The sequence below is a fragment of the Cygnus olor genome, chromosome 14 (assembly GCF_009769625.2).
Source record: "Cygnus olor isolate bCygOlo1 chromosome 14, bCygOlo1.pri.v2, whole genome shotgun sequence".
Lineage (NCBI taxonomy): Eukaryota > Metazoa > Chordata > Aves > Anseriformes > Anatidae > Cygnus > Cygnus olor.
Window position 1 is genome coordinate 4573467 of NC_049182.1, and position 27693 is coordinate 4601159.

Here is a 27693-nt window from a genome sequence, read left to right on the forward strand (position 1 = left end):
TATGGCTAAGGTGAAAGACTGAAATTTTCATAGTTACACTTTCAATCAACTAACATTAATTAAAGGTATTATATATAGACATACTTTGAAAGACATCAGAAATGTCTCCTCCCTGTTTGATAGCTTACAAAGCAGCAGTTCACAACAAAATGTATACCACAGGAACTGTTGATTATGTGATAAACTCCAATCCATAGCAGCTACCCCTCAGGAGAGGCAGCCCTTTTTAAAACACTTCGGTGAGCTGCCTCCTGTTAGAAAACCAATTATCTCAGACTGTAGGAGCAAAATCCTGCTCGCAAAAACATACTGTGGTTCTGTTTACCATGCGCACAACAGAACTCTGTCCTGAAGAGTTTCGTTGTTATTTTTGTTGTTTTTCTAAACCAAACTTCGGCATTTTAGAACATTCTGAGGTACGCAGAAAGAAGCTGCTCTATTTTCCTACTTGACTGGGAGGTTGGGGTCCCCAGCACCACTCGGGCTTAGACCCTTTTCAGCAGCAGCAGGAATGCCATTATATTGCGACAATAGTATCGGCTGACAGGGCAGGATAATAAACCTCTGTTCTGACCTACCCACTTTGGTCTTTGAACACCAAATGAAAGCAAAATTTGCTTAAGGGATCGGTCTAAGTGGCAAAAAAGAACACCATAAAGCATTCTGAGAACCTTAAATTACATTTTTAACCACCTTCAATATTTCAGTTGCACTCGTTTTTAAGGCCACTGTACGTGCACACAAGGTATCTGGTTTGGTTCAATCGCATCTCCTAAGCGCTCGCTCCCCCACCAGCAGGTCCCAGGCCCCTCTTCCCTGTAGGCAGAACCGGGAGCCCGAGAGCTAATGCGCAGCAGCTGCACCACTTGCACCTACTTCAGGACACAAAACAAAGCCGAAGCTTCAGTTCTGGAGAGTAAACATTGCCCACTGAAGTCTCCTACACAAGCCTGAAGGTCAGCGCACAGCTTTTATTTTGTAAAACTCTCACAGCTGTACCACACTTAGTGACCCACAGAGATTTTTTTATTTTGTCAAAGCTGTTTCAGCTGCTGCTTCTGTTCTAAATTACCTTCTCATCATCTAATGGTGAAAACAAAGGAGATGTGCTTCTACTGATTTGTGCGGATACCCGTCCATTAAACACACAGGTGTCGAGCATCTTTTTAATGCAGTAGGACTTTAAAAAGTGTATAGGCTAACGTTAATAATAAAAGGGTGTAGGCTAATTTTACTAGTCAAATAAAATTTACAAGTCATACCTGATGCAGGATGAAGAACAGATTATGCTTTGGAGTAGAGATGAATACTCTTTACTCTTAAGAAAACCACGTACACATCACACCACAGCTGTACTGCGATATTGCAGTCTCTGAAGAGCTATCTTTTGGAGAGTTTCTTTTTGCTCATGCAGATCAAAGATAAAAAGAACATCCATGTTTTAAGAAACCTACCACACTTTTACTTTATTCAACTTCAAAAGTAAACCAATTGCTCTCACTTCCCGTTTCTGACAGGTGAAACGAACAATCCTTAAGGGCCTTCTGTTCAGGAATGAACGAAGTTATTAATTTCAGACACCTCTATGCCAGAACTAAGCTACAAACTAAGGAACAGCAAACTGAAGTTAACCTTATTTCCATCTCTCTAAGACCATCCCAGAGCAACTTTGCAGCCTAAAGCTTTGTTTACGTGCCAGCTACCAGGTCAGAAAGTTACTGTCATTAAACACGTAAGCAAAGCTTTAGCACCAAATTTCTCCCTTTTACTATGTCATGTACTAGAAACAGATACATATTCAGAGAGATTCTTTTAGTCGTTGTCTCTTTAATGCTATCAAGTACAAATTTGTCTCTCTATATTCCATGCTACAACCCAGCATTACTGCCCCTTATTAAACAACCACTTACATGAGCCTCTGAAACATCCCCGGCACTGTCACAGCGGCGTTCTTGCTCCCTTGAGACAAGAGGTCAGAGCAGAGCAAGTCCCTCCCAGCTACTTGAGATGCTCACCACAGAACATTTTGGAGGACACCTTTGAAAGTTAACATAAATGACAGCCTTCTGAGATACACATAGCATGCTCCCTAATGTAGGTGCAATTTCTGGGATCCACTTTTTATTCTCTAAGACATTAGTCCTACAGGAAGACCGCTACTTACAATCAAATAGCATGCTTGAGCATAACTCTTTAAAATCAAGCTGTAACTTGGCAAAACTGTCAGATTTCACAAATGAAAAATATTTTTAAAATCTACTTGTTTCTAGTATCAACGGGTCCTTTTATGGCACACGTGAAAAAAAAACACAAAGCTATAGTTGGTGACCAAATCTCCATCCCCTGAGTCAAATGACAAGCCACATCACGAAGTGAATTTAACTGCCTCACTCAGACCAGGTTGTCCCTTGGTAAGATGAAGGCAGTCCATCTGACAGGGACCACATCACACACCCAGACTAACAGAACACCTGGAACTCAGCAGTCCACTTCAGCTACAAAAAGGAAAGCTGTGCTTCAGGTGAAGTTCAAGGATGACTGTCCAACATGGATTTAGAACACAAAGGTACGGTAAAACACCTTCAAGCTCAGTGAACTGAAATAAAACCAACCTCCTGCAGCTGCTCTGACAAGAGCCGGCACTTTACCAGTTGCAGTGTTTCACAAATACTTCTCCGAGGCGTCATGCACTGTCAACAACACATCAGTGTTGCTGGTTCACAACTGAGGCTGACAAGTGTTTGAGATAAAAAATATTACAATATAAATGCAAATTACTTGGAACCTACTTACAACAGCTAAGCCAAAGAGAACCAGTTTCACTGTGTAAGAGCCACAAGTTATCACACTCCAGAAGAAACTCGGCTCTTGGTTTAAATCCCAACGATACCAAAGGGTTGTCCTGTTCACTTAAGCAGGTAAGGAATTGAGTTTACAGTAGTTTTATTTCTAATAGCAACAAAACCACTCATTTCAACTAAAAATCAGTGTCAGGTTAGCCTGACATTAAAGACTGACTCTAACTTGAAATTTCATCCAAAATCCTTCAGCCCAGCGGCGCAAATCCCTAATTTCACTTTCCACTGGAATCAGAGGGAATTATACACCTAGTATCTTGCACACCTGGCACAAACGAAGATCAGCTTTTAAGATGCAGTCCCATGAAGTATCTAAGTGCTTAGAAACCTCAAGTCAAAATAACTTTGTACTTTTTAACTCCATGCCCGGTATCATACATACTCTGACTCAAGCATGTAAGGAATTCAATTCTTTATTTGATATCCATAAACCCATAAACGTTGCTATTCTATATTTCTATGCAGGAAGGCAGTTTTCCCCTAAAACATTATGCTTTTTAATAAACAACAAACTTTAATTCTATTGCGTGAAAAGGGCTACAAATATACATTTGTTAATCAAGCAGACTACACAAATATTTTTGCTTTACAACTGGCACCTATGTTACTGGTACACTTAGCTGGCTCATTTGTCATAGCACTTTGCCCAAACAGCTTCGATTATCACTTTTGGAAATATATGGGCAATTGCAATTATTTTAAAAATAATAATAATGTGCTGAGGCAGGTATTGCAAATTCTTTTTTTTTTTTTTTCAGTTGATACTCATGGAGCCCATCTTTATTCGCATGCAGATTTCATTTCACTCTACACCAGTCATCTAATGGCATAAAATAACTTTCGAGTGTCTAGTACAATCGTTAGCAAACCAATTTTACTCCTGCCGTAACGAAGCCTGCAGCAGCGGGTCTGCCATCCTGCCGGTAGATGGTGCTGCAAGAGATTCTCAGGGAACTTTAACGTAGGACAATAGTTGAGAATGAAAAAGTCTGTTAACCCGGTACTATGAAAACAAGAATGCATTTAATAGAAGGGATAAATGTCGACCCTTTCCTGTAAGGAATCATACACAGACAAACCAATAAGAGGACTTGAAACTAAGCAATCGGAAATTCTGAACATTTTATATGAATGAAGCACATGCTTAACACAAACTATTTCTTCAAAACTACACAGTACATACGTTGATGGAAAAGTCCTATAGAAAAAATTGACCAACCATGTCAGCACGTCAAACTGCCTAGTACAAGATGGTGGATGCACACAAACTGTGTGAGAACGAGTAATTAAAAAACAGACCACATCCATGGATTAGTACTTCAAAAATTTCTCTGTCGAGTGTTTGAAAACCAATAAATCCGCTAGGGGGGTAGCAAAAAAGTCGATCAGGACCTTTACTGGCAATAAAATATTTACTCTGAATACATAGAGACTTTAAAGCAGAGGAACACTTGCTTCAAACCTAGAAAAGCCTTAAACCGTACGGAATGGATCCTAGGAAAAAAATTAGACATGTAAAGGTCAATGAACACAATGATTTATTTAAAAAATAAAAAACGTAAAAACGATTTTTTTTTCCTCCTTTACAGAAATGTTAATTTCAGTCATGGGATCCGAGTAGGTTTTGTAGAAAAAAATGTAGTAGCCAGGTATCGAGTCCTTACAACAAAGAAAATTCCCCCGTAACCCTCCCCAGTTTTTACTCCAGATCAGCAAGACGCTTCCCACCCCGTACCCCACCCCAAAAAAAAAAAATTAAAACAAGACATTTTTCGTTGCTAGTATAAAAACGACCAAGGTCCAAGTAATAATAAAAAAATAGAGTCCATCAATGACTGTAACACAAAGTATGTGTGTGTGTGGGGCCCAGTCCATCTTCCGAGAGAAAAGAAGTGGCACAGGCAGCAGAGGCGACCCCCAGGGGGCATTTAGGAGCTGCTCCCACAGCGGGGAGGCATTTAAAAGGAGCTGCCCTTCGGCGGGCGAGGGGAGAAACCATTTCCAAGCTGCCCCGTGCCGGAGGGAGGACTCTGCACGCCGCCCCCCCGGCGGATACGGGCGCTCCGGCTCAGAAGGAGCCGCCCCCGTAGCCTCCCCCGCCATAGCCTCCTCTGTACGGTCCACTGTTACTGCGGCCCCCCCAGCTGCCGCCCCCTCCTCCGCCTCCTCCGCCGCTCTTCATGGGCCCGTAGGAGGACTGGTGCTGGCTGTAGCTGCCGAACCCGCCGTACCCGTTGCCGTAGTCGCCGCCTCCGCCGCCTCCTCCGTAGGAGCCGCCGCCGCCGCCGCCGTAGGAGCCGTACCCGCCGCCGCCTCCTCCCCCGCCGTAGCCGCCGTAGCTGTTGTAACCGCCGCCTCCCTTGGCCAGCCCGTTGTGGTCCCGGTTGCCGGATCCGCCGCCGCCCCGGCCCCGTCCTCCTCCTCCTCGGCCTCCCCGCGAGGGCCTGGCCGCGCCGCCGCCCCCCCCGCCCGCCTGGATGTCCTCCTTGGGCACGGCCTTCTTCACCTCCACGCGGTGGCCCTGGATCGGGTGGAACTTGACCACGGCCGCCTTGTCGGCCGCGTCGTGGTTCTGGAAGTAGACGAAGCCGAAGCCGCGCTTCTTGCCGCTCTGCTTGTCGGCGATGATCTCCGCCTTCTCCACGGGGCCGAACTGGCTGAAGTGCTGCACCAGGTCCCCCTCGGCCACGTCCCCCTTGAGGCCGCCCACGAAGAGCTTCTTCACCTTGGCGTGAGCCCCGGGCTTGGCCGAGTCCTCCCGGGACACGGCCCGCTTCAGCTCCACCGCGTTGCCGTCCACGGCGTGGGGGGACGCGGCCATGGCGGCGTCGGCCTCCTCCACCGCCGAGTAGGTGACGAAGCCGAAGCAGCGGGAGCGCTTGGTCTGCGGGTTGAGCACCACCACGCAGTCGGTCAGGGTGCCGTAGGCCGCGAAGTGCTCCCGCAGCCCGGCCTCCGTGGTCTGCACGTTGAGGCCGCCGATGAACAGCTTGCACAGCTGCGAGTTCTCCATGCCGCCGCCGGGAGCGGGGCCGGGGCCGCGCCGGGGCCTGGCGCCGAGGCTCCTCCTCCCGCCGGGGGGCAGCGCCGCCGCCGCTCTTCTCCCCCCCGCCTCCGTCTTGCCGCCTCTTCCCCCGCGCGGCGCCGCTTCAGGGCTGCGGCGGCCGCCGAGCGCTGCCTCCCGTCGGCCGGGCCCCGCGCCTCGCCTCGCCTCGCCTCACCTCACGGGCACGGCGCGGCCCGGCTGCTGCCGCCGCTCCCGCAGCGCCGGGGGGGGGGGAATGAGGGACGGGGACGGGCTCGGGCACGCACAAAATGGCGGCGGCTGCTCCTCGGGAGCCTGCCCGGCGACTGGTGCCCACACAAAGGGGACGCCGGGAGCCCCGCCCGCCCGCCCGCCGCCGCGCCACGCCCCCTCCGCGCCGCCGCGGCCAATCGGAGCGCGGAACCGGGGGGCCGCCCGCGATTCGCCGTCGGGGGCGGGACTAAGGCTGCGATTGACGGGCGTAACGGCGAATCGTAGAGCGCGACCTCCGCCGCGCGGCGGCAGAAGGGGCGGGGCTCGCCGCTGACGGACGCGGCGGGCAGCCAATGGAGCTGCTCCGTAACGGCCGCCGGCGCCGGACGCTCTTCGCGCGCCTCGCTCAGGGGGAGGGAGCGGGAGGGGGAGGGGGCGGGGCCGGCCCGCGCTGCGCCACTGCGTCAGCCCGGCGGCGGGCGGCCAATGGGCTCCCTCCTGCCCGGCGCGCGCTTTCTCCCCGGCGGCCCCGCCCCCGCGGGCGGGAGCGTTTGAAAGGCGGGGCCGGGGGGCGGTGGCTGAGGGAGCGGGGCCGGGGCCGCCTCAGCCCCAGCCCGGCCGCTTTGGTTTCCTTCTCCCGTTCCCATGAGTCCGGCTGCCGCCCCCCAGCCGGCGTTTGTCCCTTCTAACCGCTCCCGTGCACCTTTGCTCCTTTCCAGTCTCTCAGTCTGCAAGAGTTTTCCTTGAAGTCCCCGTATAATACCTGCTTTATGCCCCAGTTCTTGGCTTTCAAAAGCCTGTCAGCGCTGTCTCGTTCTCTACATCACCCAACAACGTGGGCATCAACACTCGCCACCACGCTGCTGGGACTGGCCTCGGAGGCCGATCCCAGGCTGCCCAAGAGGCAAACCACTGCTGAGCCTGGCCACCAACCAGCGAGCGAGTCGGGCTGTGGCAGCTGGACAAGCTGGTCACCCACCTTACCTTACCTTACCTTACCTTCCCGAGGCACATATGGGAAAGCCAGAGAGGTTTTCTGCAAACCAGAAATCCTGGGGACTGGGTCAATCAAAGCTGAGAATCAGACTTGCTTTCCAGCAAGTTCACCCCCTGGATTGCTGTCAGACACATTACAGTCTCCTGCTGAGAGAGGCTAGAACAAGCCTTCCCTCCAGTTCAGCCCCTGGTAACAGGCTGTAGCTGCCTCGGTTTCCTTGCTCGATCCCCTGACTGCCAGTGTTGGCACGAGGGAAGCAGCAGAACTGCAACATCCCCCGATTCAGATCAGCTGCTGTGCAAAACACACTCTTGGAGACTCAGATACCAGCACAACACTGACTGTGGCAGAAGGCTGAGTTAAGTACAGCCCCAAATGAAGGCCAGAGAGGCTGAAAGTTTCACCACGAAGTGCGATTCTTCCTTATTCCCCCTTCAGACAGTGTCAGCTCCTGAGGTTAACCCTGACAGGAAAATTCTGGCCTCATTTCTGTCAGCAGGCCAAGCTTTTGGTCTTTAAACTTAAAGGCCATGATTATCATCAAACAGTTCAATTAATATTTGCAATATAGTAATCCAATTTTTATTAAATTGTGGTTTTCTGCTATAGCCAAGTCTTTTAAGAGTAACATTTACATGACAGCAATATTAAATCTCCATGTTTGACTGCCACTCACAGGGAAAAACATCATGTGTTTAGATCCATTTATCTCAATGCATGAACAGACACAATCATTGTAGCTAGTTTAGAAAAGAGAATAGGCCCATAAAATCACTGAAATATTTGTGGTTTAAAAATAACCATACGCTACTCATTTAAAAAAAAAAAAAAAAGTTTTCCTAGAGGCTGTGTAAAAGTTCCACACAATTACAGGAAATACAGAAATATGTTTTGCCTACTCCTTATCGCAAAAACTGTGTAGCCCTTCCCAAGCTAAAATAATGTCTATTTCATGTAGAAAATAACCCATGAGAGTTTTATAGACTGTTAATAATTTACAGCAAAAAGGAAGAAAAATTAAGAAGAGCTAATTATGGACACCGTGGACACCAAGGAAAACGGAACGCTTTGTTATGGCTCACTTTTCTCCCTGAAACAAGAGGGACAGGTATGCCAAGGAAGAGATCAAAGAAAGAAGTCCCTGCTTCTGTCAGCAGGAGGACGAAATGAGGGTTTTTAAGACGTGAACAAATCACTAGGGAAAATTAGTAGCTGACCACATTCAAATATAACCCAAACATTTCCTCTTCATTTGCACTTCTCACTGGTTGATTTATGAAAAGGAACAAGTGATAAAAACCTTTAAAATATATATACCCATCTCTTGCAGATAGAAGTGTCTCCTCTGATACTACAGAAAGCCTTAGTGGGTAGGACCCATTCCTATGAACTATGTGCTCCTACTTGCTCCTGAAATGAGCCTTTTCCATCCAGTTGCTGTGAGCCACTGCAAACGTGCGATACACAGCACCTATGCAGGGGGCACAGAACCAAAAAATGACTCTCACGCTGTGCATGTGAGACGTCCCCTGTCTAAACCAGACAACACTCCTGCAGCTACCGCAGTTTCCCTACCTTTTTTTTCCTTATTTTTTTTAACTGTTTGTAACTACATATGATTAAATACCTAATACCAATCTATGTATTTTGAAGTTCTTAGGCAAACACCACTAAAAACAAATACATGCTCTTCCCCTCCTCACAGGGCAGTTGCAGCATTAAATCGTTTCAATGCTGATAGCAAATTACAGAATAAGAATGCATTGTTTAAGTTGTTCGTTTCGAACATAGGCTAATGCTGCACCTGCAGCACTACCTAAAGAAAATGCGTTTCTCAAACAAGAGTCACTGGTCAAATAAAGCAGTGTGTTAAATGTCCTTATGGGATATTTTAGTTAGTATTCGAATATTAGAAAGAAGAAAAAAATATATTGTTTTCAGGCATAAAACATTCAATTTATTCCAGTAGAAAGCATACTACCGAGATCCACAGGAGGGCATCACTGCTTAAGAGATCATAAAACAGGAATTTGAAGAGTTCATTTCAGGCATTGAGCTTCCGACCTTACTATATATTTTCAGTAAAAGCTGATACAAAATACATCATTAAGGAAATCATTATAGCATTTTTTATCACTAAAGACATATCCTTCTGTGATGCTGTTTAATGGGTCCAAATTTCTAAGACAGAAAAGGAATACTGAAGGAAAGATCTTCAGGGGCAATAGAATGATATTAAGAAGTCAAAAGCAACTCTTAAATTCTAAACATTCTGATTATTTAACACCTTGTATAAAAACAAAGTAATTGCCTTTTAATTTGTTTCAACCCCTTTAATCTCGTTTTTATCAGTGCTGTTGGCTTCCATAATCAACATGTGTTGTTGATTTGTTTGTTAGAACAATTTAAGTTTATCGATGGATTTTTTTAAAAATGAATTTAAGTACGCAGGTTTTTAGTAATGTAGTGCAATCCTCTAGATGTAGGTTTAGCTTTACCTTTCGGCAGACAGAATGCATATTGAAACCTACAGGATTCCTTCATGCAGGCTGTTTGCAGAATGAGTTCTGCATTGACATTATGCTCTTTGAAGACTATATTAACATTATTTTAATACATCCTGGCTATATAGATTTCATCCCAATTTTTTCTAAACGTGCATAGGACAAAATGGTCAGGAATAGAGGGGACTCAACCATAATTTCCTAGATCACTTGGAGATCTACACACATTCAGACAAGGATTTTTAATTTAATCGTATCAGAGAGGTATTATAAAAGACTCTTAGAAGTTTCACTCCCACCAAATCAGCACCCCAGGCAGAGAGTAATTTTGCAGTTAATAGGAAGAAATTTTTGATAAAACATGCAGCAGCAACAGAAACTTCCTCATCCTGGCCCCTTGCTTAAGCTATGAGTGTGAAGAACTTAAAAGAGATAAAACCTTCCTTGAGAAAGCTATTGTGTTTTTGGTTTTAAGGCAAAATATTTATCTATCTTTCATCCTGTTCTGCTGTTTATACGTTAATCTGCAGAAACTTCAAATCTGTGATCTTACTTTTGAGACTAGCATGAATTACCACTGCTTGGGACAGGGTTTGCATTGAAAAGAGTGATTAAAATGCACTGAGAGGGAACTAGACACTTTTACCTATCTGAAGTTTCAACAGGACACTCCTTGGGATAAAAATTTCTGTGCTGTGCAAATTCAGATGGGGAATAAAATACTTTACCCCTCTCCTTTATTTGCTTAATGTAAAATAAGATATTCTGCAGATAAAAAGGTATCTGTAGAATACCCCACAGGAACCATTTATTCAGTAAGCACTATCAAAAGTTTACCTTACTGAGCAAAATCTTCACTGAGTGCCTTGTAAGTGGACTGTGCTGAAAGAGAGAAACACATCTTTGTGAAGGGCGCAGGGGAAAGTCATCAGATAATCGAATTTGCATCCTCTTCTTTGGACTTATATTACCATTTTTCCTTAAATCCTGCCCTCCCTCTACTGTTTTCTCTGAAGCTCAATTTCTCTTTTCCTCTTTCATCTTTCCACTCGTCTGTCATAATTGATGATTTCCTTTCTTCTCCTTCCTAAAAGTTTATATAAGAGCTGGTCATAATTTGGAGTGATGGGATGAAAGTAAGACAGGAAAAGACAGTCTGAAAAGTCAGAAAAACATGTCAAGGATCAAAGAGTGTGGCAATGCTGAGACAGATGTGAAAGGGTAGATCTTTCACTATATCCTGGGCTAAGACAGACCAGGATCATAAGTTTTGCCTAAGGAAGAACAAATCCTGGAGCCAGCAGCAATATTGTCCATGCTCTGATCTTTTAAACCTGCAAATCTTTGTCTGTTTTATATATTTTCGGGTAAAATTCAAATCTAGTAGCTTTTTTTTTTCCCTTAGCTATTCGTAGCCCCCATCTATTTCCTGTTCCAGAGGAATCTTTGTAGGGCACTTTTTTGTCTTTCTTTTGCATGTCTGACATTTAGCTGTGTTTGAAAACAGCACCAGGAGTTATGCTATGAAGTTCAATACTTACCTGCCCGAAACCTGCTGTAAGATACCCATGCTGCTCAAGGAATTTTAAAATGAGGTGTATAAAAAGTAAGGCTTTCTAGACCCAATATAGCAATCTAGAATTCATATTTTCAATTCAGAAAAAAATATGTATATTACAGCTTGAAACATGCACAAAAAATTAAACAGAGTGATGAAGAGGAAAAAAACTTCTTTTGATTACTTAAGTATTTCTTAATTAACAATTAGGACAGTAAAAAATTTCATGGCATCAGAAATGAAGGATTTGATGCTCACAGCATTGTTATAAAGAGATTGTAGAATGGAAGGGAGCAGATACAAACGATCTTATTCCCCTCAAATGTGTGAGCTATTCAAGTAATCCATTCTTTGGCAGAGATCACTCTTGGAAAACATCAGCTAGAGAAGGTCTAGAAAGCTACAAAGGATTGAATCAGGGTTTGGAAAGTGGAAACTATTATAAAATAAAAATTAATGCAGTCACACTCCTATTACAATTACTCACATATCTTATCTCTTTTTCAGTAAGAAAATAGAAAAGTGACTTGGCTGACCCAAAAAATAAAGATGCTAACCTTAGAGCCAGAGAAGTGTATCAATCTCCATCTCAATTGTATGCCAGTTGAATAAGGTCCAGAAATTAGCTGAAAGTTCGTGGCATGATATCATTGTAAAAATGAATAAGCTATTATAAGTAACTCATTTAAAGTTAAAGCAGATTTTAAAACAGTTGACTTTTCATTCTAGGCATGACCTAATTGAGAGGTAAGGACCAGAATGAAGAAACAAGGATATTGTAAGGCTGTTCTTTAGAACTATGCGATACAAAGAGTGAAACCTAAACTCCAGATAGTGAACTTCAGTGATTTTTTGTGACAATTTCTTACAATTATGAAAAAAAAAAAATCCTTATTATGGATCAGTGTTTCAACTGACACGTATATATCAATCCTTCCTCATCTGCATTATCATTGCAGAAAAAAAATACAGTAAAAACTTAGTTGATTTTCAGACGTTGCTAGTTTGGTCAAATCAACCTATTTGCTGAAGAGATCTTATTGGCGGGTGACCACTCCATGTCCTCTGGCATAGCACATTAGAACCTAAAGAACTCTTTCACCTAGGAAGCTGATAAGTTGTGTGCATCCTTATGCGCATGCATACTTGAGAAAGCTACTAAGTGTAGCTTTCTCAAGAACGGGGATGCAACAGGTACAAAGACTGCTGCACAGCTGCACGCAGAAGCAACCAAGCAAACTAATGGGAAGCAGAAGGCTGGAGTGGTCAGCCACCAGCAAAGTCCCCTGCTGGGCAAGGAATCATGTAAACACCAAAGGAAAAGGTGAGCTTTGCCTCAAGGGACTTCTATGCTAGAGAATTCCTCAACAAGAGGCTGTTGCCACTACTACAGACATTATTACAATTTTAAGGCTGGAAATACTGTTTCTTATGGCTTCTGGTCACTTACCCTGACCTTCCACGCTGCCCACGGTGCGTATGCCATCGCGATAGCGTGTCTTCACTGTACCCAAGATGAGGCTTCGTATACGTGGACCCCGGTTAGCGATGAGCTGGCTGGCTCAGAGGGCAGTGCCAGGGCCCTGTGCTTGTCATGGTTAATTGCCACCTGACTTACAACTACCCTGGGAACATCCACCCGAGCTGAGGTCATGGCTCCAGCTGCAACAGAACAAGCGGCTGGGAAAAAATGTTCCAACTGGAATCACGATTCCAATATTATTATTATAATTGCAATAAATCTGATGAGGTGATTATCAGTATAATGACTCACATTCAGTATAATGAGACTCGGTACACTGATTATTTTAGAGGGGTTTTTGTTCATTTGTTTGTTTTGCAAACTAATACTGCAAACTAAAATCCCCCAATAAAACTCAAAAAAACACATCCAAACTCCTACCAGTTCCTACAATATAGAGGGATTTTTGAACCGTTGAAAACCCACAAAGATAGAGTTACTAAATTTACACTTGACTGGGCTTTACTAAGCCAGTCACAGTCTTATCCACAATGTATTTTTAATATTTTGTTATCAAGTTACATATAAAGGTTGCTTCTCACTAGTTGCAGTCCTGCCTTCCAGTTAGTTATCAATGTCTACAGATAAAGGACATTTTCCATTATTTTTATTGTGCAATTTAGAAATAACACAATAATTTACGTAACGTAAATAACATTCTGCTATCCATTAACCTTTTATGCAAATAGACACTACAGCATTTGGGTGAAAACAATATACCTGGGTCCCTTCACACACAGCCATCGGGTTCCAGTTAGCAGATCTACCTTTGACCTCGAGCACAAGCAGACCAGGAGCAGCTACACCCATAAGCCTCCGATGTCGGATGTGAACTAATTCACAACAGGTTACAATAAAATTAAGTCCACAGAAGGTAGCAGATTGACATGATTGTAAAATAAATGGGATCACACGTTAAACACTTCAATCCTTCCACAGATGGAGGACTGCACACAGTATTATATTAGAAACAGATGCCTATGTAGATAAGCAGTCTGATCTTTGTTTGAAATTTATAAATAGAATCAGAATATCTTTTAATTTGACTGACTTATTTCATTTATAAACAGATAATGCACTTTTATGGCTTGTTCTGATGCTCGTCTAGCACATTCCGTTTTTAGGTCTTGATTCACTTCCCGGGTTACTCTACAACCAGAAGCAGAAACTCTAGAGTACTTTGGAAAAGCTTTAGAATTTTTTTTTTACATAAGCAAAATCAGCAAGTGCTAGAAATATTTTTAAAAAGGTACGTTCACATTGCCCAGTCATAGCAGTTTGGCTAAGATTTCAGAATTCAGAGACCACTCTTAGAATAAAAAGCAATAGCCCAAAATAAAGAGAAGGAAATTTTAGAGGGAGGTGTTAAGTCAGTCTTCCTAACAGTAAATTTGGCACTTGAACACACAAACTAGGATTATCACTGATGTTTACAAAACAGGTTAGGCAAATGCATCACGAATAGATAGAAATATACTAGAAGCAGGGGATTGATCTGGCTGATCTCAGAGGCTCCCTCCACCCCAATTTCCCACAAATACCACAGCACAACCAACAATATGTTCAGCTCACGAGTTCCAACCTGCACTCCAAGCACAGCATCAGTCTTGCTTACCCCCAAATCCTACTGCTCTTCAAAACATTCTCTCCAAAAAACAGCAGCAGTAAGACAGGCTCCGGTACTCGCACGTTTTGTCTGCAAGTTTCGACTTCTCTAATGAACAGGGACTCCTCATCTAGTTTTCCTGAGCCTGCCCCACACAAACTCTGGCCCATTTCCTATTGCCTCTGCTTTTTCTAGCTCTGGAGAGCCCCAGGCTAGGTCAGCGTAAGAGACCGGGATACTGGGGGCTAAGTGGACCCAGGCAGGAATTGAAGAGTGCAAAATCAATACACCAAATACCACGTCCCAAGAAAGACTGGTTCATTTCCTGTTCCATAAACATCCACACTAAACATTTACTAGGCAAATGCTGAATGCTAATATTTGTGAGCAAGTGACTGTACAAAGTATGGACTTTTACTGGAAAAAGAGTAAGAATAATAAATCCCTTTTTCAACACGTCCCAGTGCAATGTGTCAGGCTTTGCTTTTCAGGAAGATTTTTACAACTGGAGTAAAATTTAAAATAGGAATTTAGAGTTAAAAATATGATGAACTTAACTGCAATAGAGCAAACGATACACTTAATAGGACGTGCATGCTCTAAGAAGCTTACTGTATTTTCATATCTCTGTCAGCTAAAAAAGCAATAAGCCCTCTGCAAATGTTTATGTATGAAATCCATTGTAGGGAAAACATTTGCACTACAGAGCAGATAAGATAATTGAAAATGAAATTGCAAGATAAGGTGTTTGACAGGGCGGAGGGAAGCAGCACAGTGGAGGAAAAACCATCCCCATGACTACTGGGCTTTTCTCCTCCCTGCTCAGTGCTGTTTGCCTCTTCTTGGATTCCAGAGCTTGTTTTATTCCTCAGCAGCCCTTCTGCAGCCTGGCGGATTCAAGCACAGTTGGAAATAGCGGAACTGTGGCTTGTTTCAGAAAAAGAAGAAAGGAGAGTTTAAGTATAGCTTTAGCAGCAGATGGCTCTGCTTTGGATCCTTTCATACACAAAGGAAATGCGTTTGCTGGCTTTGTAATCAACTCGAAAAGGGAAAAGAAATTTTGTTAAAGACAGTGTGGATATGACTTGAATTTTTCATCAGGTAAGAAGTTAGAGAATCTATAAACCTGAGAGAAAAGTTACTGAAATATATATTTTTAAAAGCTTATTATATTCTGTGCATCCTCTATTTAAAATTGAATGGAAAGTTTCATTCAGCTTTTATCTGTGCAATATTCTGGAACTTAATAAGCAGATGATATTTGCAACCAAAGTATTTACTGCTCACTGCAAAGGGATGGAACTATGTATTTTTAACATCAGTAAGAAAATACTTAGGAAAAGAAAGCTTTTTTAAGACTTATTCTATTATAGACTATGCATTCAACTTTATTTTGCTTACGCATGTTTTAGTAATGCTTCTGCATTTAGAGGAATGAAAGAACTGGGCTAAGTGGATTATCATTTCTTACATTGTTAAACTCACTATTTATGGTAGAGAATCTTTTTTGAAATGCATGGATTAGGGACTGAAGAAAGCAGCAGAGACATCAGGTTCCCTTGTTAAACACTGCAATCCATTTCTGACATCAGCTGGAGTTCCGGTTCAGGGACACTGATTCCTCTAATATTTGTTTAAAAAAAATACCAGTAGGCATTACAGCCGTTTAACTTTTACGCTGCAGTGAGTACTAGTGTAATTTATTTTCTAATGCTGTTAATACTCCAGATGTTTAAACAAGACAGATATAATTGTTTTATTGTTAAAGGAAATGTTTGAATTGCCTTTCAGAATGACACGAATTAAAGTGTCCACTTCTTAACTCAGAGTACAAAGCAAATAGAGAAAAGAAATTAATCTTTTTCCTGAGAAAAGCCTAGCAATGTAGATGATCAATGTGCCCAAAGCAAAAAACTGAGTGAACTGACCAGCAGGTCAGTGCGGGGACTTTTCCTTACTGGTAGGAAGTGCCAAAGAAGCCCAACTGTCCACAACGAATTCTTGGGAGAGGACATGCAGCACTTGCCATCAAACTGTTGGGCAACCATGGAAAAATAAGCGAGCAGAGCAAATAGCGCATAAAATATTACAAACCTGGCTCAGCCTCATGTCCTCTGAGTCCCCACAGCTTCTCTGGCTAGCACAAAAAGCAAGGAAGAGCAAAGCTTTCTTTGAGGGTATCTGGTTTCCAAGCCAGATGCCCTACTAACACCTGATCTTTGCTTAAAGGGCAGGTCCCAGGTCCGGGGGAGCCAGGCGAATACCCCAGGCAGTGCAAAGAGAAAGCTCTCCACTGGGACAAAGCAGCCAGACTTGGGACCCTTACACCTCTGGAAGCGGCAGCAAAGCTCATGGGGGCAGCATTTACCACCGGCTGGCCCCTTGCCTTTCCAGCACGTGCATCCTTCCATGTGATAAATCCAGCCAGGCAATTAGTGCTCCTCTAGGGAAAAACAGCTTACAGCACATTGCAGGAAATGTGCTGCCTGGAGCTGCCGTTGCCCAGGCACATCGTCTGGGTCTGCAGGTTACGACTACGCTAGCTTCAGAAACCCTGCAACTTTGCCTGGACTCGGTAAGAGGAGTTTTTGCAAGTTGGTGCACTGAGTAGGGCACACAGCTCCTGTTCCTCACCTACCAGACTCAGGACACCTGTAAGAGGTCAATTTGAGCCACAGGACTTCAACAGCTCCTGCAGCAAGGTTGACAAGGTTCCTATGCCATTCCCTCACTGCAGCTGTAACAGGGCCCAGCTGGGTTATTTAGGAAGACTTCAGGGCTTAATATTATCCCCTTACTACAAATTGAGTCATATTTGGAGCATCAACCACATATGGTTACATAAATCTACAGCCATTTCTCAGTCCAACATGACTACACTAAAATACACTATAAAAATACGTTTTAATCAGATTGACAGTGGTAATAGATTCTACAAAGGTTTGTTGGTGGTCGTTGTTTTTAATCCTAATTTAAAGAACCCAAACTGATGTCAAGCAGAAGTATGAGAATAAAGCAGTACAAGATCTAACTTTATGTGAAATATTCTTTGTGGGACACCAAACAGTTGTAAAATCTTAGTTCCCAGTTTAGCCTTGGACTTGCATTTAATCTTGAACAAGGCACTAAATAGTTCTTATTCCCTAGTGATTAAATAATGGCAATCATTTGTGTAAAAAGGCTGATGAATCATCTACATATAAACTTTATTTCTAGTAATAATAAAACATCCACCCATCCCTTCCTCTTTTTCTGCATCCTGTAACGTTCCTCTGCTCCTTCATCCCGTTGTCTCCACAGGACTCACAATACTTTGGTATTTAAGACTAGGGGTGAAGAATGACCTCCTTCCCACCAGTTCTCCAATAACTCCTACTACAAAAGAATTACGGTGAGAGTTTTGAAAGGTATATGTATAGAAGGTATTTACCCATCTTTAAATTTTAAAAGTAACTCTTACATCCTTCTTTTTTCCTTTCCCAGGTTGGAAACACAGTCTCTTTCTAGCCAGAAAGCTGGTGAGTCTTTGATTTCAGATAAACTTTTTAATTCAATGATAAATTCAAACCCATCAAGATTTTCTGCTGAAAATATTTCTTCCCATTGCTGTTAGTTTTATAACAACAGGATTGGGTTGTATCAGATTTTTGCTTGACATCTGTTAATGCTAGAACTGAAAGAAGAATCAGCTCTGTGTCTCTAGAGGACATGTTGCATTTAACCACAGAAAATGTTGAGGTTATCATTTGTCAAACTTGTCCAACAATGAACAGTGTGTAGAGAAATGAAAAAGATGATCTTTGGCAACTACAGGTATGGAAATGATTGGGCATACAACTAAGATGTGATCTTTGTTTGGTTTACGTTTTTCTCAGACAAGGTTGAGGAAAAAGGATATGCTACCTTTAACACATAAGTGAAACAAGAAACTCCCTTAAAGATGTCATTTGTAGAGGTGTCGAATATCACTTAAGCTCAAGCACACATCATTCTGGATTAAACCAGAGGGATTTGGTGTATTTGTTCACACCGCTTTGTAGTTTTAGAGAAAATGTAAGCGTGATGCCTAAGCTAGCAATGTGATGGCAAGTCCCAATTCTTCATTTTTTCTGATAACAAAAAAGCATCTGACTCTTCTCATTGGAATTCCTCAAACCTTGCTAAATCTTTGTCTGAGACGGATCTTAAAACATTTCACTTTGAAAAGCAAAATTTATCCAGTTAGTAAAAGAGGATTTGTATGAAAACATTCATGCAAGTTTAAACAGAGCTATCACTGCTACTTCTCATACACCACAGTCTGTTATAGCTCTGTAACAGTCAGTGCAGAACCTCAGGAAAGGAGCATCAACCTCCATTCACATTTCTATCGATACAAAACCACTAATACCAGACCACTTGCCTTTTTTTTTTTTTTTTTTTTCCAGAATTCTTCAGTGCTGTAAGTATTTATAACAGATTTGCTCAAACCTTCAAGGAGACCAAACACAAAGATAGAATCATGGCAATCACTGCCTTGGAAAGCTCCAAGCAAAACACCTTCTGAGCTTTAAGGGGAGGGACATGCTCATAGATGCAAAATCTTCATGGCTAAGTTTTGGCACAGGCTGGGAGATGCTTCATGATGGATAAAGCCATTCAGAATCCTAGTGAGATTTTATCTAATAGATCTATCTCAAACAGCAGCTATTCCCAGTTTTTTAACTTTGATACGTGCCAACCTTCCTTCCCTGTGGTATCCTTGCTTATTACAGCCTACACAGTGGTTACAACAGTGGGGCTTTTTGGAAATCTTTGCCTCATTGTTATAATAAAGAGACAGAAAGAAGTTCAAAATGTTACAAACATTTTGATTGCCAACCTCTCTTTATCAGATGTCTTGATCTGCATCATGTGTATTCCCGTCACAGTTGCATATACTTTAATGGACTACTGGATATTTGGGGAAGCTGTGTGTAAAATAAGCTCCTTCGTACAAAGTATATCTGTCACAGTCTCCATTTTCTCACTTGTCCTGATTGCTATCGAGAGATACCAGTTAATTGTGAATCCACGTGGCTGGAAGCCTAATATTTCACATGCCTACTGGGGAATCATTTTCATCTGGTTTCTTTCCCTTGTAATATCCATTCCTTTTTTAATATTTCACCAATTAACTGATGAACCCTTCAAGCATCTATCTTTCCATAGTGACTTCTATAAGAACAAAGCGGTGTGCATCGAAGCCTGGCCCTCTGTTACAGAACGACTGATTTTCACCACTAGTCTGCTGGTTTTCCAGTACTGCTTGCCCCTGGGGTTTATTTTTATCTGCTATCTCAAGATTTTTGTATGCCTCCGGAGGAGACACAGTAAAATAGATAGGATGAGAGAGAATGAGAGCAGACTGAGTGAAAACAAAAGGATTAATATGATCTTGATATCAATTGTTGTGACCTTTGCAGCTTGCTGGTTGCCTCTCAATATATTCAATGTTGTTTTTGACTGGAACTATGAGGCACTGATGAGCTGCAATCATAATTTAGCATTTACACTGTGCCACCTTGTGGCCATGATCTCAACGTGTATCAATCCCATCTTTTATGGGTTTCTCAACAAGAATTTTCAGAAGGATTTGATAGTATTAGTTCACCGCTGCAGATGCTCAACATCACAAGAGGAATATGAAAACATTGCCCTTTCAAATCTGCACACTGATGTATCTAAGGGATCCCTGAAATTAAACACTCCCCCTGTGGATATCTAAAATAATCCAGCAGCAGTTTCCAAAATTTTGTATTTTGTTGCAGATGACCTTTTTCTATAGGTCTTGATCCTGTTACCACTGAAGTTAAAGGTGGTTTTTGCCATTTAATTCAGCAAAACTGGGATTACGCTCCCAAAGGCATACTGTTAGCAGGTACTTTATGATATCATTAATGCTTAAAAAAAAAAAAAAGAAGAAAAAAAGAAAAAAAAAAAGCCCGCACTTCCATGAGTCTTAAAGATCAATAATAAGGAATTATCAACAGTATTAACATCTTACTTTTTAATCCACAATTTCCAGGTCACTGACATACTACCTTAGACCCACTGATGATGATCCCTAAGCCTCCACCAATATCTTCCTTTCAACCACCACACAGTTTACTTGGGGTTGATACCAGTTCAGACTAGAAATTGAACCTGAACACGAGAAAAGGCTAGAGTTGGATTTTTTTTTGTTAAATGAGCACTAATACAGGCCCCATTTGATGTTCAGCAAATTCACCTCAGATAGCTGCTGTTCAAGATGAGATACGTACTTAGCATTTCTCCTAAAAGCATTGTATTCTCCTCCAAACCACCAGAAGAGATCATTGCTTTTTCTGTTATCATCATCACCGGCCTTTAAAACAGACCTTTTAGGATCTCCATTATGAAACAGACATGCTATGAATTCAGAGTAACTCATTTGTTTCTTCTACTTATTCAGGTTATGGGTTTTTCTTTGAATAGAAAATTAGTTTTGTGCTTTAATTTCAAAAGTATCTTTTCCCACATCTCTGCACTAGCAAGAGATCGCACTTGAGGCAAATGCGGTTGTTTCTGTTTGGCCATGTTTGAAAACAGCTTCTCCTGTAATGCAGTGCATGGAAGTCCAAAGATGTAGCATTGAATACAACTTCTCTCCAACGAAAACATATTAAAAATCATTTTCCAGTTTGGTCATAAAAGTTAAACAAACATCCTAGAAGTCAACTTGCTTTCTCTCGTCCAAGTCATATAAATGTAATTGTCTGCATTGCTAAAGCCCTTTTCTCTTCTGAGTTTAAAAACAAAAAGCCTTGTTTTAACATTTGTGTGTAAAATTCCTTGCAATTTATTCCTTAACTTGAAAAATTTACTTAAGCAAAAAGAATTAATGTTCAGATTAAAATCAGATCCTTGATGTTTCAGCTACGACAAAACTTACCTTAAGGATACAGAATTCCCTTGGATAGGGACCAGCCTTTTCTGTATTCATAGAGTCCTTAAAAGATTCAGTCAGGTCATAGTTCCCTTGTTCTGCTTCTACATTAGTGCAGTCTGTCAGCATCACAGTACTCATCAGAGGAACTGTGAGAAGAGCCTCACAAGCTCTTACAAAAATGCTGGATTGGCAAGTGCTTCCTGATTCCTGCTGAGCAAGAAGACCTCACTGAAACCTATTAGGGCCTGATCCCACTGAAGTCCTGAGCCAGTGGTACTCACAAGAGTCAGAGTGAAAGAACTAGTGACAAGGTAATCAAGTATTTGAGTTACAAGTATGAATTAGTTTTGGAATAAAATAGCATGTTTTTTCTAATCAGATTAAATATAATGCATGTGAAGTAGAGTGCATTAATACACAGCTTAAACACCTGCTTTGTGTGTTACAGAAAGAAAACCAGGAGACAGCTACAGACCTCGTAACAATGATGATCTGACTATTAAGTGTACCTTAGTATTAATTATTTCCATTAACTCCAGCCCTCAGTCAGTTAAATCACTGGGCTCCCTTTACTGCTGATGCCCACCATCTGCTTGCCCAGCGCAACAGGCGTTTAAGCAAGCAGCAGGCAGCGCCTCGCAGCCAGCGCCGCTGCTGACACGCCGTGCGCAAACAGCGCGCCTGCTGCGTGCTCCTGGTGATGGGGACGTGATGGAGTTTGTTCCCTGCTACACAGGGTGGGACTTCAGGGTAAAGTAATTACCTCCGTGCCACTTGCTTAACTGAGAGCAAATGTGATTCAGGAATTTAAATTCTCTTGGAGACTCCAGTGCCCTACAGAAAGCCATCTGATATAGTCAGATCGCTCGCTGAACAGAGCGCTGCAACAAGTTACGGCAGCACAGCCGCTAGAAGCTGGGTTACCAGCCAGCTTGCTCTGAATTTGGGACACCAGTCTCTGTCTACCACAGTCTCTCTCATACTTGAGCACTGTTTACAGCTTCAGGACCCGTGATTAAAACAATTCACAAGCACATGACGTTCACGATATACTCCAATTCATCAGTATTTGACACGAAAGTTAAGATCACTCTGCTCTCCTTGTGGCAAACAGCTCAGACAGGATTTAGTGTTTGAATGAGGCCCAGCTGAGATTCCCGTGCCTGAACTTGGCCTAAGTGGCTCCCATACCAGTGCTGCCATCCCACCGACACGCTCAAGTCTGCTTAGATTTACAGTAAAGGTGTTTTTAGTTTCAGGCCCAAAAATGGTTTAAATACAGCCACGGAATAAACGCTACTCTAAATTATATGGTCAGAAGGCCAGCAGAACCTCTTGTGACCTCAAGGCCAGGAGTGCTGCTGGGTGGCCTCCCCTCACTGTCTCTCTGTAAGTGCTTAGGCAGTGCATTTCTGTGACATGAAATGGTTAGTGAAAAAAAAGGTTACCATCGCTTTTTGTGACATCACTTGTCTATTCCTGACATCCTGATCGGAGTTTAAGCAATCAATTTTTCCAGTCTGATTCTTGGCATAAGAGGGTTCTTCGTTACCAGGTGGAAGCTCTCTGAGCAGCGAGCCTGCTTCACAATCCAACGCGAATAATAACACTTGTGCCTTGATTTCTTGTCATTTCTTCCTTACACTGTCATTTGACTCAAGTGCTGATACTCCATGTTTGTTCTGAGCTTTCAGTTATCAAGTATCTCTTCTCTTAATGCTGTACTTTTAAAATTCACGGCTAAATGAACCGAGTACCATCACTGCGTGAAGACGTCACCCTCCATGCTGTACGTTCTCTTATTACATCCACTCACTTTATATGCAGTCTGATTTCTAATTTCCAGACAAATCAATGGGAGCGAATTGACTTTAATAGGAATAAGATCAGACAAAAAGTTACTTATTTTTAATACATAAGCATTATGGACTCCAATGTGACGTGTGACAGTGACACATGTACTGTGCAATATGAAATACTTAAAATGGCTCAAGTCACAATGTTGAAATGGCAAATGTTGCCCCGTACTAGGGAATGGTGAAAAAAAAATTTTCCCTTATGTTATTGGTATAAAGAGTCGATACCGTTTTAACAACCTTGCTCACCAGAATGTTGTTACTTGATGTAATCTAGTGGAGCTCTGAGAGCTTCCTCGGGGGAGCAGAAACATGGAAATGAATATAGGAAGCTAGACGGGGGTACCTGAACTCTCAAATGCTCTCATAATGTACAAACAAATTCTTAGCAGTGATGTTTAAAAAAAAAAAAAAACTTGCATCAGAGCTTCGTTCAAGTGGTTCGGTCAGGTAGACCATAACCATATATTTATAAACATCCTTGTAAATGAATATATCCTTATGTGTATTTGTATTTTATGGTTGATTGGTTTAACTGTAAGCACATGTAACTAGAGTTAGATACGTGGAAAATGACGTTTATTGTGAAAATGATTCTGTAGAACAGAGAGCTCAGTTGATTATCGATTGTGATTGTGTATGTATGCAGTGCCAATGATGTGTTATTTAAATACATTGATTCCTCCTGTCTACTGACAAATAAATATTACCCTGTATAAAACTGCTGCATTACCCAGCTGGTAAATATTATTGCTTATAATATTACTAGAACACTTCTTATGCAAACAGTTCTGGAAACTGCTTTAGCATTTCATATGTTCACTTGTTATATAAACAGAGATCAGTGAAAAATGAGGTACACTTGCTGTTTCCAGACGAGAAAAGGACTTAAAAGCACTTTAAATTCTTAGTGCTCTAAACGCTTAGCTAAAAATGATGCAAACACGCAAACAGCATTCTCAGGGCTCATGGTGCTGACAGCCCTTCTGGTGAAGAAGGGCAGAGTCATAAACCTGGGAGGCTTCAAGAGAATTCATGCCTCAAGGGCAGAACAACTTTTTACTACGGTACCTTATGATTTGTACTGAAATATGACCAATGCGTTTGGAATACTGTTTTACCAGACGTTTCACAGCTACATTAAATAACGTTTGCAATTTGTCAGAGTGGAAGTTTCTCTCCAGCAGATCAGGAAGTTTTATCTGCAGAACAAATACTGAGAGAACTTTTCGGAGTGCTGTATTGCAGCCCAATTAGTACATATTTGTTAAAACACAGTGGTAGAGGCCAGTTCTATAATTCATTCATCTCCACACACGGGAAAAAATCTTTTGCTTTTTCGTGTTTAAGCCAAAATCTTCACACCACATTTCCCTGCATTATCACTATTTATTTCCAGTTATGATAGAAACTCCCAGCGTGCAACAACGGCACATGTTACTGGGACCGATTCTTGACAAATTCTTGAAAATTATATATAAATAAAGCAGAACTAACCTCAGAGCAAGAAAGAGATGGCATAATTGAGACAGGACATGCTGTTGGTGGATGTATGGAGAAGATCGGGTAACAAAGAGTTCAGGGAGCTTCAGAAGTGCCAGAGGAGCTCTGATAGAGAAAGATGGACAAGCAGAAATAGTTGCGCTTGTCAGCAGAACTCAATATGACTTCTATTTTGTGTGAAGTATTTATTAGACTCGGTACCAAAATGTTTCATAGAATATAGAAAATAACCGCATCAGAGAGACACTAAACCAAATACAGCACATCCCCCAAAGGGGAAGGGCAAGCTCAGGCATGAGCCTGCTGCCAAGGAAATATTTTAAAACATTATTTTTAATAGTATTCTCACAGTAGAGCTAATCTATAACAAAGCTCTGAGTAACCTCACAACAAAAGGTCAGATGGACTGCGGATGTACTCAGAGGAACCTCAGACTCCACAGATGTCAAACGACACTGTCCTTTCAATTCTATGCTAATAACACACTTAAAAATGCTCCACAATGACAACCTTAGAATTATCTTGTCTACTGTTGCTCGATTTTAAACAAGGTTCCTTTGGCATATAGCTTGGTTTTCATGAAAATGCACTGACTGATGTCTTTTATTTCATTTTATAGGCTTCTCTATTAGTCACAGGCTATTTACATAATGTGATGGAAGTGGCACCTGTGTGGAGCTATTCCCTATGCAGAATTCATTTCACCCTCATACCTAGTGAGGAAAACTTGCTGCTTCATGTAGATGCTCAGGCTATAGCAGCTACTGGGAACTTGAATTAGTTCTTCCAACCAAGAACAGCTGCTACAGGAAGAAGTTCTCAAAGTTTGGGGTCCCACTATATAGAATTGCTTACACAAGACTGCCAGCTCATTTCAGACTGGAAACATCTGCAATGTTTATCTCCACAAAGGAAACAGGTGCCGGAGGGGTCTTGGAGGGGCACAGACTTCCCAGGCACACACCACACTCCTGCCTGCTGCACTGCCTCCCACTGCCACAGACGCCCGGGCCACAGCTACTCAGGTTGTCCCAGCACATTCAGATCGTTCTCCCTAGTCACCAATACAGGCTAACAGACCTATCCATTAACAGGCAACAAAAGACTGCTAGGGGGCTAAAATCATTTGGGTGGTATAGGTGTATCAGATGGTCCCATGCTTTAGATTCTGCCTGGAAGCCATCTCAAGACTTACCATCACTACCACTAGTAAAAACCATGCCATGACTGTGTGTGTGATCGTATTGCTATGTTTTCTCAAGTAGTTGACCAACGGAGGCCACTTAATCCACATGAGATTGTTGCATTGGAGGGGGGTTGTTTGTTTTTATAAACGCAACCGCTGCTTTCTTACTCATGAGAAGTGAATCTAGGCAAAAATAAAATTCAAGAATTTTGGTGTGAATCAAAACAAGAAAAGAGATCCCAGAACAGTCCTCCTACTCTCTTTGGTCTCTGCAAAGCCAACTGTAACAGTCTGTCCCATTCTTCTAAAATCCTCCTTAAAATGATTTAGCTGCCATCCCCTCCCCTTTCAAGCAACTCTGCAGGAACCAACCACCTTGCAGGCCTTACCTCTTCCTGCTGCCTCTCCGATGGATTCCACTATGAAAGGAGCTCTCTTCGGCTGCAGAAACGAATGCTAAACTGCCCAGATTTTGAGAAGGGTCTTGTGGGAATAACGGGGTAGAACAGGGCTAAACCAAATACATACAGGAGCTCAGACCCAGAAACAGTCTGCAAGAAAACAAAGATACGGGTTACAAGTGTCAAGAGTAACAGCATGGAAATATACACACACATTTAATTCAATACACTGTGGCAACTATCTGGGCTTTCAGTGCAAAAATGCTGTTTGGGCATCATTATCTTCAGAGAACATTTTTATAAAGATAAAAAAGCAAGGGACTATTTCATATTTAACTCACACGAGGGGGGAAATCCACACGTACACTGGAGTCGTGCCTGGAGAGGTACGGAATAGGGGCTCTCCTTGCAGGAGCTCAAGGCCACCAGGAATCTGAGATGTCAGCAGGGGACCCCAGGACTCCTCATGCACAACTTGGCTCTCCCAGCAAAGAGCCCGAGGCCACGGACTCCCCAGAGAATACCCCTGAGCACAGGCTTTACGGCAGGACTTGTACTTGACATTTGCACTGGGGGTCTCCAAGTTTATTTTGTTTTGAGGAATTTCAACACGAAGGTCAGAGGGACCTCACCACACCCACGGGACAAAACTTTGGGAGGATAATTAGTCCAACAGTCCCTTTGAAGGTACCCAGGCCTGATACCCCACTGTTTGTGCAGAATAGCTCCTATGAGTCAACCTGGCAAGGCTGTCAGCAGGCCTGATATCCCATCCAGTACACATTTACATTTTTGCATTTCAGATGGCTTGAAGTGTCTTATTACTTCCAGCTTATTATTCAGAGATCTTTCTGACAGTGCGAGCAGGTCAAGTTGTCACTCCCACCCAATGTGCCGTGCTGCTTGGGAAGCAGGCTTACATACCTCCTCCTTGGGACTCACAGAGCTCATTTAAACCAACACCGAAGATCTTGAAATCACAGCCTAGGCTTTCTCCTGAAATCGGCTCCCATTAGGATGAGTCCTGCAGGCGCCGTCTGTCTCCAGCTCTTTGTTCGAGGGAAGCGCCGGGTCGTGGGGCTCGCTCCAGAGCAGAGAAGTGCTTTCACTGGCCGGGCTGGGAGGAATCGTGGAATATGTCACACTCCAGCAGCTCTGAATGCTGAAACCTGGGTTAGTGACCGTAAACGTTATTCTAAGACGGCATTCTCCAGAGGCATCCATAACCTTTGAGCAGTTCAGAAGCTCCTGCCAACCACCCTTGTCAGGCAGAAAGCCCCCAAAATGAAGCACACCAAGTTATAACCATATTTTCAAGGACTCTTTATTAGGTAAAACCACCTAAAACTTGGCCTGCGTTTAGGTGTGCACACAAAACCACAGGCACATTACATCTAATTGTCTGTCTGTACTGCAGTTGAAATATCTGATGTCTTGTGCTGAGTAGGGACGCAAGGCTACTGGCTTCTAGTTAAAAACTAAGTCGGACCCCTAAAAAGTTGGCCACAGAATTAGTATTGAATCCAAAAGCAA

The 27693-nt window shown here is 42.7% G+C and overlaps 2 protein-coding genes and 1 long non-coding RNA gene across 3 annotated transcripts; 1 reads left to right on the forward strand and 2 right to left on the reverse strand.

Annotated features, from left to right (window-relative positions):
• Positions 1–3963: 3963 nt before the first annotated feature.
• HNRNPA0 (heterogeneous nuclear ribonucleoprotein A0) lies at positions 3964–6225 on the reverse strand. Its single transcript, XM_040573274.1, has one exon. It carries the CDS (start codon positions 5869–5871, stop codon positions 4927–4929), a length of 945 nt encoding a protein of 314 aa, XP_040429208.1. The 5' UTR covers positions 5872–6225; the 3' UTR covers positions 3964–4926.
• Positions 6226–11979: 5754 nt separating this feature from the next.
• On the reverse strand, positions 11980–27453 carry LOC121077656. The gene is made up of 5 exons (XR_005824225.1): positions 27085–27453; positions 26149–26310; positions 24568–24678; positions 21218–21421; positions 11980–17658 (listed from the first exon to the last, which is right to left on the reverse strand). It is a non-coding gene; the product is annotated as an uncharacterized LOC121077656 (long non-coding RNA).
• Positions 18770–23842, forward strand: LOC121077652 (neuropeptide Y receptor type 6-like). The gene has a single exon (XM_040573034.1). The coding sequence runs from the start codon at positions 18905–18907 to the stop codon at positions 20027–20029; it is 1125 nt and encodes a 374-aa protein (XP_040428968.1). The 5' UTR covers positions 18770–18904; the 3' UTR covers positions 20030–23842.
• Positions 27454–27693: the final 240 nt, after the last annotated feature.